The 17,523-nt window shown below is 40.6% G+C and overlaps 1 protein-coding gene across 1 annotated transcript; it reads right to left on the bottom strand.

Moving 5' to 3' along the window:
• Positions 1–393: 393 nt before the first annotated feature.
• LOC133546751 (transmembrane protein 170B-like) lies at positions 394–17,084 on the bottom strand. Its single transcript, XM_061892563.1, has 4 exons — positions 17,031–17,084; positions 16,800–16,941; positions 5,963–6,133; positions 394–2,374 (listed from the first exon to the last, which is right to left on the bottom strand). The coding sequence occupies exons 1-4, from the start codon at positions 17,082–17,084 to the stop codon at positions 2,244–2,246; spliced, it is 498 nt and encodes a 165-aa protein (XP_061748547.1). The 3' UTR covers positions 394–2,243.
• Between the last annotated feature and the right edge of the window lie 439 nt (positions 17,085–17,523).

Raw genomic sequence — 17,523 nt, 5'->3', positions numbered from 1 at the left:
AGTTACCCATGCCTTGGGCACTAATACACCCCCATACCATCACACATGTGTAAGTTACCCATGCCTTGTTCACTAATACACCCCCATACCATCACACATGTGTAAGTTACCCATGCCTTGGGCACTAATACACCCCCATACCATCACACATGTGTAAGTTACCCATGCCTTGGGCACTAATACACCCCCATACCATCACACCTGTGTAAGTTACCCATGCCTTGGGCACTAATACACCCCCATACCATCACACATGTGTAAGTTACCCATGCCTTGTTCACTAATACACCCCCATACCATCACACATGTGCAAGTTACCCATGCCTTGGGCACTAATACACCCCCATACCATCACACATGTGTAAGTTACCCATGCCTTGTTCACTAATACACCCCCATACCATCACACATGTGTAAGTTACCCATGCCTTGGGCACTAATGCACCCCCATACCATCACACATGTGTAAGTTACCCATGCCTTGGGCACTAATACACCCCCATACCATCACAGATGTGTAAGTTACCCATGTCTTGGGCACTAATACACCCCCATACCATCACACATGCTGGCTTTTACACTTTGCATCAATAACAGTCTGGATGGTTCGCTTCCCCTTTGGTCCGGATGACACATCCCACACATGTGGGATGTTCCAAATAAGTGTTTGATGAGCAATCCTCAACTTTATCAGTATTTATTGCCACCTTTCCCAACTTCTTTGTCACGTGTTGCTGGCATCAAACTCTAAAGTTAATGATTATTTGCAAAAAAAAAAATAAAAAATGTTTATCAAATATGTTGTCTTTGTAGCATATTCAATTGAATATGGGTTGAAAATGAATTTCAAATCATTGTATTCTGTTTATATTTATATCTAACACAATTTCCCAACTCATATGGAAACAGGGTTTGTAGTTACTATGGTCAACTAATTAGTTACTATGGTCATCTAATTAGTTACTATGGTGAACTAACTAGTTACTATGGTGAACTAACTAGTTACTATGGTGAACTAACTAGTTACTATGGTCAACTAACTAGTTACTATGGTCAACTAATTAGTTACTATGGTCAACTAATTAGTTACCATGGTCAACTAATTAGTTACTATGGTCAACTAATTAGTTACTATGGTCAACTAGTTAGTTACTATGGTCAACTAATTAGTTACTATGGTCAACTAATTAGTTACTATGCTAATGTAAGTCACAGCAGCTCAGACGAGGCACCAAGCAGTGTGGGCGGGAAGCGTTTCCACAGAGGCGGAAGGAGAATTTCACAACAAAGTTCTAAAGCTTAGTGATGTATCAGATACATCAGATTGTAGGCGGGTTTGTTATGTCCCCTTTGCGTTCATATTTCACTTTTTGTTGCATTTCACTTGATTGTAAAATATGTGGATGGAGAGGGGGGGGCGTGACGTTCATATGTTGTCAATATTCAGTGTTTTATCCTTCATAGAAAAATGTAAAATTCCATTACGTTTTCTTTAGGCGGTCTGTCATAAAGTTTTTAGCATTCAATCAGATATTATTGTGAGGTTGTGTATTAGTATTCCTAAAAATAGACACATTTTTGTCTCTAAATGTGGCCCCCCCGAGTCTAAATAATTGCCCAGGCCTGGTCTAAGTCTAAACAAAAACAGAACCGAATTGTACCCATTTTCCTAAAACTGGCATTCTTCTCCGTAAAAACCCAAACCGTTATGGCACCGATACTCGTTTTCTCTCCCAAGTTGGCGGGATTCACCCATCTTGAGTCCTGCTGGCTGGACTGGGACAACACGGCTGTGCAGCTGGAATGACCATGAGAAGAGAGCCTGCTCCGACTTCACACCGTCGAGACTTCAGTGCTCAACATTTGCTCCCGAGATTAAAATCCATCTCGATTGCTGCTTGTAGAAAAAAAAAACTGAACTTCTAGTTGATCATTCCTGTATATGGGAAGCAAGATCCTTGGAAAGTCAGTGTCCACAAAGACCTGTAGGAAATCCCAGAGAAGACCGAGTTTCCTCTGGAGAGAACATCCTCAACGTGGCTTTCAGGCCAGAAGCTGAGGATGGTGCTGCTTGCGCTCATCAGGAATTAGCTTCGGTATTCGGGGCAGCGGTAGAGACCAGCTTGGCAGCATGAGGGTCTGGTCTGCACCCGGTCGCAAAGGTCCAAGAGGCAACTCCGTATGAGTATGAGTCCGACCAGGCTCTGTCCGTCGGTGTTTGCGTCCGCCGACGGTCGGTGGCTTCATAGCGTGGCCAGGATGCGGGAGAAGGATACGACCACGGAGAGGCAGGTCTGGCCCACGCCGAGAATGAGAGCCTCCAGCGGTGCCATGCCCTTGCCTGCCACGCGGTACACCCCCGCCACTGCTGCGCCTATTTAGACACACACATGACCAGGTTAGGACCAGGCAACGCTCCGTCCAGACTTTGGATGATTACCCTATTTCCTTCAATTGCCGCCGGGGCGCTAATTATTTTAAAACCTCTTCTCACTCTGCCACTTACCAAAGGCATGCGGTAAATTTAGGCCTGCGCTTATAAATTTGAGTGTGATGTAAGGATACCATCATGAAAACCACATTTAATAAAAAAAACGGTTATTATGGTCTTACTTTTACTTATAAATGAAGTCCATGCGCAGCTCCTTCTGATCAAAAGCATCAATAACTTGTTTATAGAAGTCTTCCTTATCTTTCTTCAGTTTTAAAAGTCTGTCTGTCTCGATGGAGATCTTCCTTTATTACCTCCTGCTTCCATTGAAAGTCCAGTTTAGAAAACTGTTTTATTTTAGATATGTAATCCTCCATGTTAAAAGTGCAAGCGAGAGGAAAAAATAAACGATTGCTGCTTGTTGTCACTTCTTCTGCAGCCGAGTAGTCGCAAGAAGGATCACTAGCGCCCTCTACCACCAGGAGGCGGGAGTCATTTAATGACTCATATTTGACACACGCAGCTACGGTATATTAATAAAACATAGCTGCTTACTGTTCTTTTTAGCATATTCAATAGCTTGGACCTTAAATCCTACTGAATAGCTCTTAATCTTCTTCCCTTTATGCGATTTCAAATGATTGAAATCAGCCTCCTCCATTTTGAAAATGATGACAGGTGAAGTGTCACTCGTGACGTCACGAGTTTGACCCGGCGGAAATTCTAGGCATATGCTAATTATTTGGCGAAACGAGTTCGACCCGGTGGAAATTCTAGACATGAGCTAATAAAAATAATATTTTGCGAAACGAGTTTTTAATCCTGAGCCGACGGTAATGCTAAGCATATGCTAATTATTTTGCGAAACGAGTTTGACCCGGCAGTAATTCTAGGCAGGTGCATACTATTTACCCGGGAGCAATTCAGGGAAATACGGTATACTCCAGTGCGACTCGTATATGTTTTTTCCTTCTTTATTATGCATTTTCGGCAGGTGCGACTTATACTCCGGAGCGACTTATACTCCGAAAAACACGGTGGTCATGAAAATTAAGCAAACGAGAAGAGAAGGTGTGTCCAAACTTTTGGCCTGTACTGTATAACACCCAAAACATGACCTTTTTGCCGTCTGCCCTTGCATTTATGCATACTTGCCAACCTTTAGACCTCCGATTTCGGGAGGTGGAGGGTGGGGGGCGTGGTTGGGGGTGTGGTTAAGAGGGGAGGAGTATATTTACAGCTATCCATCCATCCATTTCATTTTCTACCGCTTATTCCCTTTGGGGTGGCAGCGGGGCGCTGTTGCCTATCTCAGCTACAATCGGGCGGAAGACGGGGTACACCCTGGACAAGTCGCCATCTCATCGCAGTGTGTAAAAATCTTTATTTATAATTGAATAACTTGTTTATTTTTCAATAAGTTTTTTGTTATTTTTTTATATCTTTTTTTCCCAAATAGTTCAAGAAAGACCACTACAAATGAGCAATATTTAGCACTGTTATACAATTTAATAAATCAGAGACTGATGACATTGTGCTGTATTTTACCTTTTTATCTTTTTTTTCTCAACCAAAAATGCTTTGCTCTGATTAGGGGGTACTTGAATTAAAAAAATGTTCACAGTGGTACATCTCTGAAAAAAGGTTGAGAACCACCGCCGTAGATGTTACAGTCACATATGCATGCACAGTAAAATGCAGTATTGTCCTGTTTAAGAGTGTCACAACATTGCTGTTTACGGCAGACGAACTGCTTTACTGTAGACGAAAACGTGACTGCTGTTGTTGTGTGTTGTTGCCGCGCTGGGAGGACGTTAATTGAACTGCCTTACAATAAACCCACATAACAAACCAAGAACTCGCCCTGGATCATTCTACAGTTATAAGGTCATTGGGCAGGCACTCTGTTTATATTGTGGGAAAGCGGACGTGAAAACAGGCTGCCGACACGTCACTAGGGTCCGCGTGGAGCTGGATGGGGCGTGGCCTCTTGCTCCGCCTTAATTTCTGGAGATGTTCGGGATTAAATTTGTCCCGGCAGGTTTTCGGGAGAGGCGCTTAATTTCGGGAGTCTCCCGGAAAATCTGGGAGGGTTCGCAAGTATGATTTATGCGCAACTTTTGCACATACCTTCCCAACGTGCTGAATAAAGTACATTTCCAGGCTTGGGAAACCAAAATTCTAGGTGCTAAATGATTAGATGTGTGTCTTTTCTTCCCATTATTAGACTTAAACTTCTTTTTAGATTGTCTTTCAAATTTGAACTTTACAGTACAGATAAGAACATTGTGAGCATGCCAACAATAAAACATGCACGTATATTATATACACTGCATAACTGTGTGCGCTACCAAAGTTTTAATAATCGCAAACCTGAAGTAGACCAGGCCCTAAAGCAGGGGTCGGGAACCTTTTTGGCTGAGAGAGCCAAGAAAGCCAAATATTTTAAAATGTATTTCTGTAAGAGCCATATAATTTTTTTTTTTAACACTGAACACAACTAAAGTCGTGCATTTTTAAGTAAGACCAACATTTCTAGAGTATAATAAGTCTCTTATTCTTTGGAATAACATTGTTATTCTGATGCTAACTGTGGAGGGGACGTGGCCTGCGGGCCTGCAGCGAAGCAGGGTGTGCCAGGACCGGCCTCGAAATCAGCGACGGGTGCGTAGATGGCCCATCTCGGACTTATGTAATCACCTGTCACTCTCTTATAAGCAGCAGCAAGGAGGAGAGACGGGGTTGAAACTGGAGCCAATTTTGGATTTGTTTTATTCTTTTGTTTTTGTTGACTTAACTTTTTTGCTTTGTTTTTTCCCTTTTTATTTTTGTTTTGTGTTTTTTGTATAATTTTTATTGTTCTTTTTCTTCATTTTTTATTTTTTGTTTTTCATTTGTTTTTTCCCTTTTGATTTTTGTTTTTTGTATAATTTTTCCAGTTTTTTTTCTTTTTGTTTTTTCTCGTTCATTTTTCATTTTAAATTTGTTTTTTTAATCTTTTTTTTTTCTTCCTTTTGTTTCTGCTGTCTTCATTTTTTTTCCTTTGGTTTTTCCCTTCTTTTTTTGTATAATTGAAAAATAAAACAATATTGTAACCCTGAAACAGGCTCTCATGTCGGTGCTTGGTGGTCTGAAGAATCCCCAGGAGGGCAAGCCCCACACTAACCAATAATAAATAAATGACTTCTTAACATTAACGCAACTTCTTGAACATAAAAAAGCATGAGAATATTTTATATTTTGAACGTTATTTTTAACAAGTGGAATTATTCATTACTTATCGTGTCAAGCGATGTCAGCTCAGTTTTATCCGAGAGCCAGATGCAGTCATCAAAAGAGCCACATGTGGCTCGTGAGCCATAGGTTCCCTACCCCTGCTCTAAAGTGTCTTCCCCTGCCTGTCAGCTGCACCTGTGACTGACATAAGTGGGCCACCAGTCAGCAAATCCCCTTAGCGGTCATCCTCAGGGTGAACGGATGCGGAACACTGCTGAGGTTAGACGGAAAGAGAGGAAGTGTGCAACGACTTACTGGTGACGACGCCTCCGGAGAGGGAGGCCAGGAAACCCACGCTGACCAGCACGAGGGTGATGAGGCGACCCCTCTTGTGGCGCTGCAGCATGACCAACATGAGCAGGCCCACCGCCCCGTGGACCAAGAGCGAGGAGAAGAGGCACCAGAGGAAGACCCAGTACCACATCTCTGACCAGGAAGGAGACACAACACAGTCCCATCATTCCAGAGAAGACCGACAACATGACACAGAATAGGCTTGTCTCGATAACCAATATTTTGGTATCTGAACCAGTACCAAAATGTATTTCAATACATTTCTAAATAAAGGGGACCACAAAAAATGGCAATATCAGCTTTATTTTAACACAAATTCTTAGTGTACATTAAACATATGTTTATTATTGCAATGTTATCCTTAAATAAAATAGTGAACATACAAGACAACTTGTCTTTTAGTAGTAAGTCAGGGGTGTCCAAACTTTTTCCACAGAGGGGCCGCACACGGAAATATTTAAGCACGCGGGGCCATTTTGATCATTTTCATTTTCAAACCATAACAAAATATATGGATTTTTAACAGTTGGAGATGACACCTCAGTAGAAGCATTTAAGTCTCACCTTAAAACTCATTTGTATACTCTAGCCTTTAAATAGACTCCCTTTTTAGACCAGTTGATCTGCCGTTTCTTTTCCTCCTATGATTGATTGATTTTTTTTATCCTTAGAGGTCCTGGGGAGCATAGAGGGTCTCAGTCACGAAAATGTTAAAAATAAGTCAAATTATTGTGAATTATATTTTTATACAGCTCTTTTCTCGAGCGACTCAAAGCGCTTAACATAGTGAAACCCAATATCTAAGTTACATTTAAAGCAGTGTGGGTGGCACTGGGAGCAGGTGGGTAAAGTGTCTTGCCCAAGGACACAACGGCAGTGACTAGGATGGCGGAAGCGGGAATCGAACCTACAACCCTCGAGTTGCTGGCAAGGCCACTCTACCAACCGAGCTATGCCGCCCCATTAAAGTGATATTATTATTTTTAATTTAATGCTTACAGTAAATCTCTATATCAACTTGAGGTTGATATAAAGTAAAACAAATAAGGTTTTATGCCTTTTCTGTCAAAGACAACTTTGTTTTTTATAGTAAAACTGAACTATGCAGTATTTAGATAGATAGAACTTTATTGATTCCTTCAGGAGAGTTCCTTTATTTAGATTCAAGTCCTCAAAGATCAATAATGCAGGACATTGATTTTAATTATTTAATATTTTTGAGTAATCACAGTGAAAAGATAAATAAAATCCTACTAAATATATTTGAGATCCGAAAGGTTCCCCACTCATAAAGGAATACATTTTTATTAGTTTTTGTTTTACTTTTAGCACTTAAATTTCAAGATCAACCTCCGATATATTTGTCGATTTTAAGTTTGAACTATTATTTTGTTGGTTTTATGCTCTTTTGTCAAATTTTTGATGTTTTTATACGGCAACCAAACAACATATGCAATATTTTTTCCACATAAAACATTTTAAACTGATATTTTTTAAGTAATAATTCATTATAACACAGATGTTTTTGTCCTTTTGGAAAAAAAAGAAAATAATGACAAAAGGAACAAAATAAAAAAACTGCCTGCGGGGCAGCTTTGTGTCAACATTGCCACTTTTTCTCATTGGATTTCACCTCATTCCACTTTTTTTTTTATGTTTTATTTTTTATTTTTGCAATACTATCAATTTTGCAATTTTTTGCAGAATGTGTGGCGGGCCGCTAAACGATTAGCTGCGGGCCGCAAATGCCCCCCGGGCCGCACTTTGGACACCCTTGTAGTAAGTAAACAAAGATAATATCCTAATTAGTCTGCAGTAACATATTGTGTCATTTATACACCTATTATTTGTCTAAATTATTAAGGACAAGCTGTAAAAAGTGATTATTAATCCACTTGTTCAGTTACAGTTAATATCTGCTTATTTTCTCTTCCAACATGTTCTATCTACACTTCTGTTCAAATGTAATAATCACTTATTCTTCTCTTCTTTGGTACTTTACATTAGTTTTGGATTAGTTTGGACACATTTAGGTATTGTAAGTAGTTACAAGATCATACATTGGTCATACTTTAAGTCCTCGTGTGTCCAGTGACTTATTTCCTGAGTTTATAATCATGATATGAATTTTTAAAAAAGGAAAAAAGACTTTGGGACAATAAAAAATATCAATTTAAACAGGGTTGGGTCAGGTTTGTCCCTGACAGTTTGGTTAGGTTTTAGTTTTTCCACTGTGTCTTTGTTTCCTGTCAGCGCTTTTATTTTGGTTATTTCCTGTTTTTCTCCCTGAGCGCTGTTCCCCCTCAGCTGCGGCTGATTGGCACCTGGCCACACCTGGTGTCAATCAGCCGGATGATATTTGAACCTGTTTTTGTCCTCCAGTCAGATGCTGGATTATTGTCACCACTACCTGTCAATGTCAGTAATACTTGTCATAGAACCTGTCTTTTTGTTGTTAGTTCCTGTTTGCTGTTTTCCAGTTTGGCTGTTCCTAGTTCCTGGTTTGTGTTTTTTCATTTCTAAAGATGAAATCATGTTTTCCTGCGCAATGCCTGCCGCCTCCTCTGCATCTTGGGCTTCGTCACAAACTCACTCTGACAGGTTGTCCTGAGACATTACAATATTTTGGTACTTTTCTAAATAGACAAACCACAAAAAATGGCTTTATTTAAAAAAAAAATGTTAGTGTACATTAAACAGGTTTATTATTGCAATGTTATCCTTAAATAAAATAGTGAACATACAAGACAACTTGTCTTTTAGTAGTAAGTAAACAAACAACGGCTCCTAATTTAGTCTGCTGACGTATGCAGTATCATATTGTGTCATTTATACATCTATTATTTTGTCAACATTATTAAGGACAAGCTGTAAAAAATGATTATTAATCCACTTGTTCATTTACTGTTAATATCTGCTTATTTTCTATTTCAACATGTTCTATCTACACTTCTGTTAAAATGTAATAATCACTTATTCTTCTCTTGTTTGAATACTTTAAATTAGTTTTGGATGATACTACACATTTGGGGATCAATCGATACCAAGTAGTTGCAGGATCATACATTGGTCATATTCAAAGTCTTCATGTGTCCAGGGAAGTATTTCCTGAGTTTATAAACATAATATGAATTTGAATGAAAAAAGATTTTGTAATCATAGTAGTATCGACTAGATACGCTCTTGTACTTGGTATCATTACAGTGGATGTCAGGTGTAGATCCACCCATGGCGTTTGTTTACATTGTGACGCCGGTGAGCTACGGTGTGTAGTGAAGCATGTTTAGCTATTCCTCGTCCTGCAGTGATAATGAAACTTGTAAAAAACTTACTTTATTTGTCGCCATGGAGGCGAGGATTAGTGATTTGAAAGTAGCTAAAACACTGCCGACTGCAGATGGATTTCGCTGCTAGCTAGCTAGCTAGCCATGTTTTAAAGCAGCTCTTCCTGAGGGCGTTTCGGGGTTATAACTTCACCTTTATCCTCAGTTTTTAGACCAAAATGCATCCGTCCTCCCTTTTCTGTCTACACTCTGTGTCTGCTTGTAAGTACTCTGTGATTGTGCGCTGCCGAACGTGCTCCCCTGCTTGTAAAACCAGCCATTTTGGACGTTATGCCCTTTAAAAAATAAAAATGATAAGAAATTGCGAACTGGTACTTTTCAAACAAGAATATAGTACCGTTTTTGATTCATTAGCACCGCGATACTATACTACAGGGATGTCCAAAGTGAGGCCCGGGGGCCATTTGCGGCCAGCAGCTAATTGTTTACCAGCCCGCCACACATTCTGTAAATCTTCTTGTAAAAATAAAAGAAAGACATTAAAAAGAGTGGAATGGGGTTCAATCTAACTACAAAAAGTTGCAATGTAAAGTTTTTTTTTCTTTTTGTTTGTTTATTTTTCTTTTGCTATTGCTCAAAAAAAATTGTTTCAAAAAATCTGTATTTTAATGAATTATTGACCTATTCAAACCTTCATTTACTTCAAATATTTCACTTGAAACTGTTTTATGTGGAAAATATTAACTTAAGTGTTGAAAGTTAAAACAAATTATAATAATAATACAAATGTATCAATTATGAGTGGGGGACCATTTGGATCCCAAAGATATTTAGTGGGATTTTATTGATCTTTTTTCTGTTATTACTCAAAAATAATAATTAAATAAAAAATGGATGGTGTCCTGCATTGGTGATCTTTTTAGGGCTCCAATTACTTCACATCAAAATTGCTTTCTGAATGTGTTGGGCGGTGGGGGAAATACTGCATAGAATTTGAAAATCCAAGAAAATATTTTAAAGACTTGGTCATCACTTGTTTGAATAAATTCATTTGTTTTTTTACTTTGCTTCTTATAACGTTCAGAAAGACAATTTTAGAGAAAAAATACAACCTTAAAAATGATTTTAGGATTTTTAAACACATAACTTTTTACCTTTTAAATTCCTTCCTCCTCTTTCCTGACAATTTAAATCAATGTTCAAGTCAATTTATATTTTTCATTGTAAAGAATAAAAAATACATTTTTATTTAATTCTTCATTTTAGCTTCTGTTTTTCAACAAAGAATATTTGTAAAACATTTCTTTAAACTTATGATTAAAATTCAAAAAAATTATTCTGGCAAATCTAGAAAACCTTCAGAATCAAATTTAAATCTTATTTCAAAGTATTTTGAATTTCTTTTAATATTTTTGTTCTGGAAAATTTAGAAGAATTAATGAATCGTCTTTGGTAGAAATATAGCTTGGTCCAATTTGTTATATATTCTAACAAAATGCAGATTGGATTTTAAACTATTTTAAAACATGTCATCAAAATTCTAAAATTAATCTTAATCAGGAAAAATTACTAATGATGTTCCATAAATAATTTTTTTATTTTTTTTCAAAAAGATTCGAATTAGTTAGTTTTTCTTTTTTTTCGGTTAAATTTTGAGTTTTAAAGAGTCGAAATTGAAGATAAACTATGTTTCAAAATTTAATTGTCTTTTTTTTCTCGTTTTATATATATACAGTATATATATATATATATATATATATATATATATATATATATATATATATATATATATATATAAACTTGAATTTATATAATTTATATTTGTTTTCTCCTCTTTTAAACCGTTCAATTAAGTGTTTTTTTCATCATTTATTCTCTACAAAAAACCTTCTGTAAAAGGAAAAAAAATGTACAACAGAATGACAGACAGAAATACCCATTACTTATTCATTAAAGGTAAATTGAGCAAATTGGCTATTTCTGTCCATTTATTGAAGTGTGTATCAAACTGGTAGCCCTTGGCATGAATCAGTACCCAAGAAGTAGGTCTTGCTTTCAAACAGGTTGGTGACCCCTGTTATAGAGATTTAGTGTAAACGTTAAATAAAAATAAAATGATAATTTGACTTGTTTATAACATTTTAATGGTCCACGGGAGCCTTAAAAGTAAAAAAATAAAATAAAAAAATTTAAATCCATATATTTTGTAATGGTTTGAAAATGAAAAATATCAAAATGGTTTATTTTTCCGTGTGCGGCCCTCAGTAGAAAAAGTTTGGACACCCCTGCTGTACTAGTACCGGTACACCTTACAACCCTAGTACACAAGTGTTTCTACCGTTCCGAGCGGCGTGAGCGCCGACGTGTGTTTATTGATCCTTGAATCACCGCAGCACAGTAGCTCTTTATCCTGTGTGAGCGGCCGAGCGAGGCGCAGTGTCAGATCTCTGCCTCGTTGAAGCCAGAGGAGTGCAATGTCTGACACACACACACAAAGGAATCAGACATTCTCTATTTGGGTGGACCAACTAGATCCAGTTTTACATCTGCTGTCATATCGACATGGAGGTGAGCAGTATCACAACCACCTGCTGCAGTCTTGCAGTTTTCAGTTTCAGTTTATTTGGGACATGCACACGGTACAATGTTCAAAGAACTCCCACTTATTTGTGATTCCCAGAGCCCAAAAACAGTCTGCGGGCTATAGAGTGTTTTATATTGGGGCTCCAGTACTCTGGCATGCAGTTAGAGATGCCACCTCAGTAGAAGCATTTAAGTCCCATCTTGAAACCAATGTGTATACTCTAGCCTTTAAATAGACTCCCTTTTTAGACCAGTTGATCTGCCGTTTCTTTTCTGCTCTGCTCCCCCTTGCGGAGGGGTGGGGGCACATGTCCGGTGGCCATGGATGAAGTGCTGGCTGTCCAGAGTCGGGACCCGGGGTGGACCACTCGTCTGTGCATCAGCTGAGAACATCTCTGCCCTGCTGACCTGTCTCTGCTCGGGAAGGTCTCCTGCTGGCTTCACTATGGACTGGACTGGACTCACACTATTATGTTGGATCCACTATGGAGTGGACTCTCACTATTATGTTAGATCCACTATGGACTGGACTCACACTATTATGTTAGATCCACTATGGACTGGACTCTCACTATTATGTTAGATCCACTATGGAGTGGACTCTCACTATTATGTTAGATCCACTATGGACTGGACTCACACTATTATGTTAGATCCACTATGGAGTGGACTCTCACTATTATGTTAGATCCACTATGGACTGGACTCTCACACTATTATGTTAGATCCACTATGGACTGGACTCACACTATTATGTTGGATCCACTATGGACTGGACTCTCACTATTATGTTAGATCCACTATGGAGTGGACTCTCACTATTATGTTAGATCCACTATGGAGTGGACTCTCACTATTATGTTAGATCCACTATGGACTGGACTCACACTATTATGTTAGATCCACTATGGAGTGGACTCTCACTATTATGTTAGATCCACTATGGACTGGACTCTCACACATTTTCAAAATGGAGGAAGCTGATTTCAATCATTTGAAATCGCATAAAGGGAAGAAGATTAAGAGCTATTCAGTAGGATTTAAGGTCCAAGCTATTGAATATGCTAAAAAGAACAGTAAGCAGCTATTTTTTATTAAAATGCCGTAGCTGCGTGTGTCAAATATGACTCATTAAATGACTCCCGCCTCCTGGTGGTAGAGGGCGCTAGTGATCCTTCTTGCGACTACTCGGCTGCAGAAGAAGTGACAACAAGCAGCAAGAGTGAGCAGCGATCCTTTAGTTTTTCCTCTCGCTTGCACTTTTAACGTGGAGGATTACATATCTAAAATAAAACAGTTTTCTAAACTGGACTTTCAATGGAAGCAGGAGGTAATAAAGGAAGATCTCCATCGAGACAGAGGCTTTTAAAAGTGAAGAAAGATAAGGAAGACTTCTATAAACAAGTTATCGATGCTTTTGATCAGAAGGAGCTGCGCATGGACTTCATTTATAAGTAAAGGTAAGACCATGATAACATTTTACTTTATTAAATGTGCTTTTCAGGATGGTATCCTTACATCACACTCAAATTTTTAAGCGCAGGCCTAAATTTACCGCATGCCTTTGGTAAGTGCCGGAGTGACAAGAGGTTTTAAAATAATTGGCACATGGTTACTTTTACTGCATGCCTTTGGTAAGTGCCGGAGTGAAAAGAGGTTTTAAATGAATTAGCGCCCCGGCGGCAATTCAAGGAAGTACAGTATGTGCTGTGTTTCCACAAGCACAAGTCCAACTGGGCCTGATCTTTTGAAAGCAGCAACTGGAAGTCAGCACAGGGCGCAGGTGTGCCTAACGACCTGTCGCCACTGTGCTTCCTCGCCGTGACCCCGTTTCATGTCTCACTAGGTCACTTTGCACCTCGTTGGATCGGCACGGCGCAAAATGAGGGATCAGGTGGCAGCGTTTCCTGCGCCCTTCTCCCGCCGCGCCTCTGCCTCCAGTTCCTGGCTGCTGCTTTACATGCCGCTGACTCAGCATCATCAGCTACCTCTTTTCTCACCCGCCGCACATTTCTCAACACAGGATGCACGCAGCTTCTCCAAAGAAGGCAACGTTGCACATTCAAGTGTTTTTGGGTTTTTTTTTCCGCCGCCCAAATTCTATTTCCCCACCTTTAACGCCTACATTTGAATGCATGCGGTTTGAACCCCATGCACCTCTTTTGTCTTTTCCAACGGCGTGGCGAAGTGCACAGCATTTTAAAAGAAGAGAACACATTATCAGCAATTCTTAAAACACAAAGAAGAGGCAGCGTAGATTGAGATCAAATCTGTTTCCTTGTTTGGAAATAGAAATTGTGCACACTTGCTAAGAATGTTTGCATGGTTATTGTTTTAAACTTGATGACAACTGTATAATTTACCACTGTGTCACATGGCCTTTCCTTTTAACAACACTCCGTAAACGTTTGGGAACTGAGGAGACACATTTTTGAAGCTTTTCAGGTGGAATTATTTCCCATTCTTGCTTGATGTACAGCTTAAGTCAGGGGTGTCCAAAGTGCGGCCCGGGGGCCATTTGAGGCCTGCGGGTTATTTTTTAACGGCCCCACGGCACATTTTAAGAATACAATTGAAAAAAATTAAAACATAAAAATTGGTATAAAAGAGCAAACAGGTGAAATGTAACAAGAAATTGTTGCAATGCTTACTCTTAATAACACAAAGCTGCCATGCAGGCTGTTTCTTTCTTTAAAACATAATAATGAATCAAAATCAATGTCATTTTGAATTATTGACCTATTCAAGGCTCCCATTACTTCACATTGAAATATTTTTTGGGGGAAAATGTTGCACATTTTGTGTTTTGCCATATAAAAAAACTGAGCACATATGCGGCCCTCTCCAAGGTTTCTCATAGTCATCATTGTCGACGTCCCGCTGGGGTGAGTTTTTCCTTGCCCTTATGTGGGCTCTACCGAGGATGTCGTTGTGGTTTGTGCAGCCCTTTGAGACACTTGTGATTTAGGGTTATACAAATAAACACACATTGTGGTGAAGAAGGAGCTGAGCCGGAAGGCAAAGCTCTCAATTTACCGGTCGATCTACGTTCCCGTCCTCACCTATGGTCATGAGCTTTGGGTCATGACCGAAAGGATAAAATCACGGGTACAAGCGGCCGAAATGTGAAGTAAAGTGAATTATATTTATATAGCGTTTTTCTCTAGTGACTCAAAGCGCTTTACATAGTGAAACACAATATTTAAGTTACATTTAAACCAGTGCGGGTGGCACTGGGAGCAGGTGGGTAAAGTGTCTTGACCAAGGACACAACGGCAGTGACTAGGATGGTGGAAGCGGGAATCGAACCTGCAACCCTCAAGTTGCTGGCACGGCCACTCTACCAACCGAGCTATGCCGAGTTTTGGTCTCTCCCTTAGAGATAGGGTGAGAAGCTCTGCCATCCGGGAGGAGCTCAAAGTAAAGCCGCTGCTCCTTCACATGGAGAGGAGCCAGATGAGGTGGTTCGGGCATCTGGTCAGGATGCCACCCAAACGCCTCCCGAGGGAGGTGTTTAGGGCACGTCCAACCGGTAGGAGGCCACGGGGAAGACCCGGGACACGTTGGGAAGACTGGGAACGCCTCGGGACCCCCCGAGAAGAGCTAGACAAAGTGGCTAGGGAGAGGGAAGTCTGGGCATCCCTGCTTAGGCTGCTACCCCCACGACCCGACCTGGGATAAGCGGAAGATGGATGGATGGATAAAAGAACATTGACTGATTGACTGAATAAATACATTTATAAAGGATTTTTGAATTGTTGCTATTTTTAGAATATTTAAAAAAAATCTCATGTACCCCTATTTGAGAACCACTGTTCTAGTCTAGACCCAAGACTCACCATTCAGAACTGCATTGAGAAAAGTCTGGATTTTAAGGCAGCCATTAGCTACATTACATTACACCTCCCTGTTCATTATCGGCGGAACAAAGAGCAAGAGAAAAGGGGTAGACATTATTTACTTGCCGAAAGCTTGCCCCCCACGTCACAAAACAATACACGAGCCGAGTGGAACGACATTTGTATGAAAACCGCTGACAGGCTTGAGTCTTTCATTTCCCTACGGAGGTACTGCATGGGTGCTGTATTCCACTGTCACTAGCGGCCGAATAAGGGCACCGGTGACTAATTACCTGCGGTAACTAATTACCTGCGGTGACTAACTACCTGCGGTGACTAATTACCTGCGGTAACTAATTACCTGCGGTGACTAACTACCTGCGGTGACTAACTACCTGCGGTGACTAATTACCTGCGGTGACTAACTACCTGCGGTAACTAATTACCTGCGGTGACTAACTACCTGCGGTGACTAATTACCTGCGGTAACTAATTACCTGCGGTGACTAACTACCTGCGGTGACTAACTACCTGCGGTGACTAATTACCTGCGGTGACTAACTACCTGCGGTGACTAACTACCTGCGGTGACTAATTACCTGCGGTGACTAATTACCTGCGGTGACTAATTACCTGCGGTAACTAATTACCTGCGGTGACCAACTACCTGCGGTGACTAACTACCTGCGGTGACTAACTACCTGCGGTGACTAACTACCTGCGGTGACTAATTACCTGCGGTGACTAACTACCTGCGGTAACTAATTACCTGCGGTGACTAACTACCTGCGGTGACTAACTACCTGCGGTGACTAATTACCTGCGGTGACTAACTACCTGCGGTGACTAATTACCTGCGGTGACTAATTACCTGCGGTGACTAACTACCTGCGGTGACTAATTACCTGCGGTGACTAATTACCTGCGGTGACTAACTACCTGCGGTGACTAATTACCTGCGGTGACTAATTACCTGCGGTAACTAATTACCTGCGGTGACTAACTACCTGCGGTAACTAATTACCTGCGGTGACTAACTACCTGCGGTGACTAATTACCTGCGGTAACTAATTACCTGCGGTGACTAATTACCTGTGAAATGTTGCAGCGCCGTCCCTTGCACCCAAAGACTCAGCACTTGCTGCACCGACAGATTGACCGAGTAATCCCGGTTTGTTGACATGTTTGTGGCGCCGCCGCCCGGGTTCGCAGCCTCGGGTTGTTGAGCACCGGACTAGGCTGGAAAGACGTGGCTGGCATGTGGGCTGCGAAGCGGCTCTGCGCCTCTCTCTACCGGTGCCTCTGCTGGGTGTCCGTCTTCACGCCGCTAGCTGGCGGCTTCATCCTCGGCCGTGCTGGTGTCGGCGTGGAGGCCATGATGGGGATGGCAGCCGGAGGACAGACAGTCACACACCGTCCTGCATTGACTGCCACGCTGCGTCACTCTTAAAGACACAGGCACCATTTTTAAGAGCGGTGAAAATAAAAGAACATATCCCATATTAAATCAGATTTTTTTTTTTATAAGAAACAAAAAAGTGCGATGACAAACGGATTTAGGCTCCGTAAAGTTGCTTTTTCCTAACTACGACCGAGCACTAGTTATACTATACTAGTTATACTCTCAGGTCTAAGGATAGAGTCCGTTTTGTCCGAGGCTCCGTTAACGCAGCACAGTATTCTTCAAAAGCAGGGGTCGGCAACCCGAGGCTCTGGAGCCGCATGCTGCTCTTTAGCGCCGCCCTAGTGGCTCTCTGGAGCTCTTTCAAAAATACATGAAGAATGGAAATGATGAGGGGAAACATTTTTTTTTTTA

This window comes from Nerophis ophidion, unplaced genomic scaffold (genome assembly GCF_033978795.1).
Source record: "Nerophis ophidion isolate RoL-2023_Sa unplaced genomic scaffold, RoL_Noph_v1.0 HiC_scaffold_42, whole genome shotgun sequence".
Lineage (NCBI taxonomy): Eukaryota > Metazoa > Chordata > Actinopteri > Syngnathiformes > Syngnathidae > Nerophis > Nerophis ophidion.
The sequence above is the reverse complement of the archived record's forward strand: the minus strand, read 5'-3'. Positions and strand labels throughout refer to the sequence as shown.

What these genes read in the sequence shown, in the direction of transcription:
- LOC133546751 (XM_061892563.1), bottom strand. Translation starts at nt 17,084, where the DNA reads ATGGCCTCCACGCCGACACCAGCACGGCCGAGGATGAAGCCGCCAGCT. An exon ending in TGAAGCCGCCAGCTAGCGGC is followed by an intron (nt 16,942 to 17,030) that starts GTGAAGACGGAC and finishes TTTCCAGCCTAG; the next exon opens with TCCGGTGCTCAACAACCCGA. An exon ending in GGCGCTGCAACATTTCACAG is followed by an intron (nt 6,134 to 16,799) that starts GTAATTAGTCAC and finishes CTTCCTGGTCAG; the next exon opens with AGATGTGGTACTGGGTCTTC.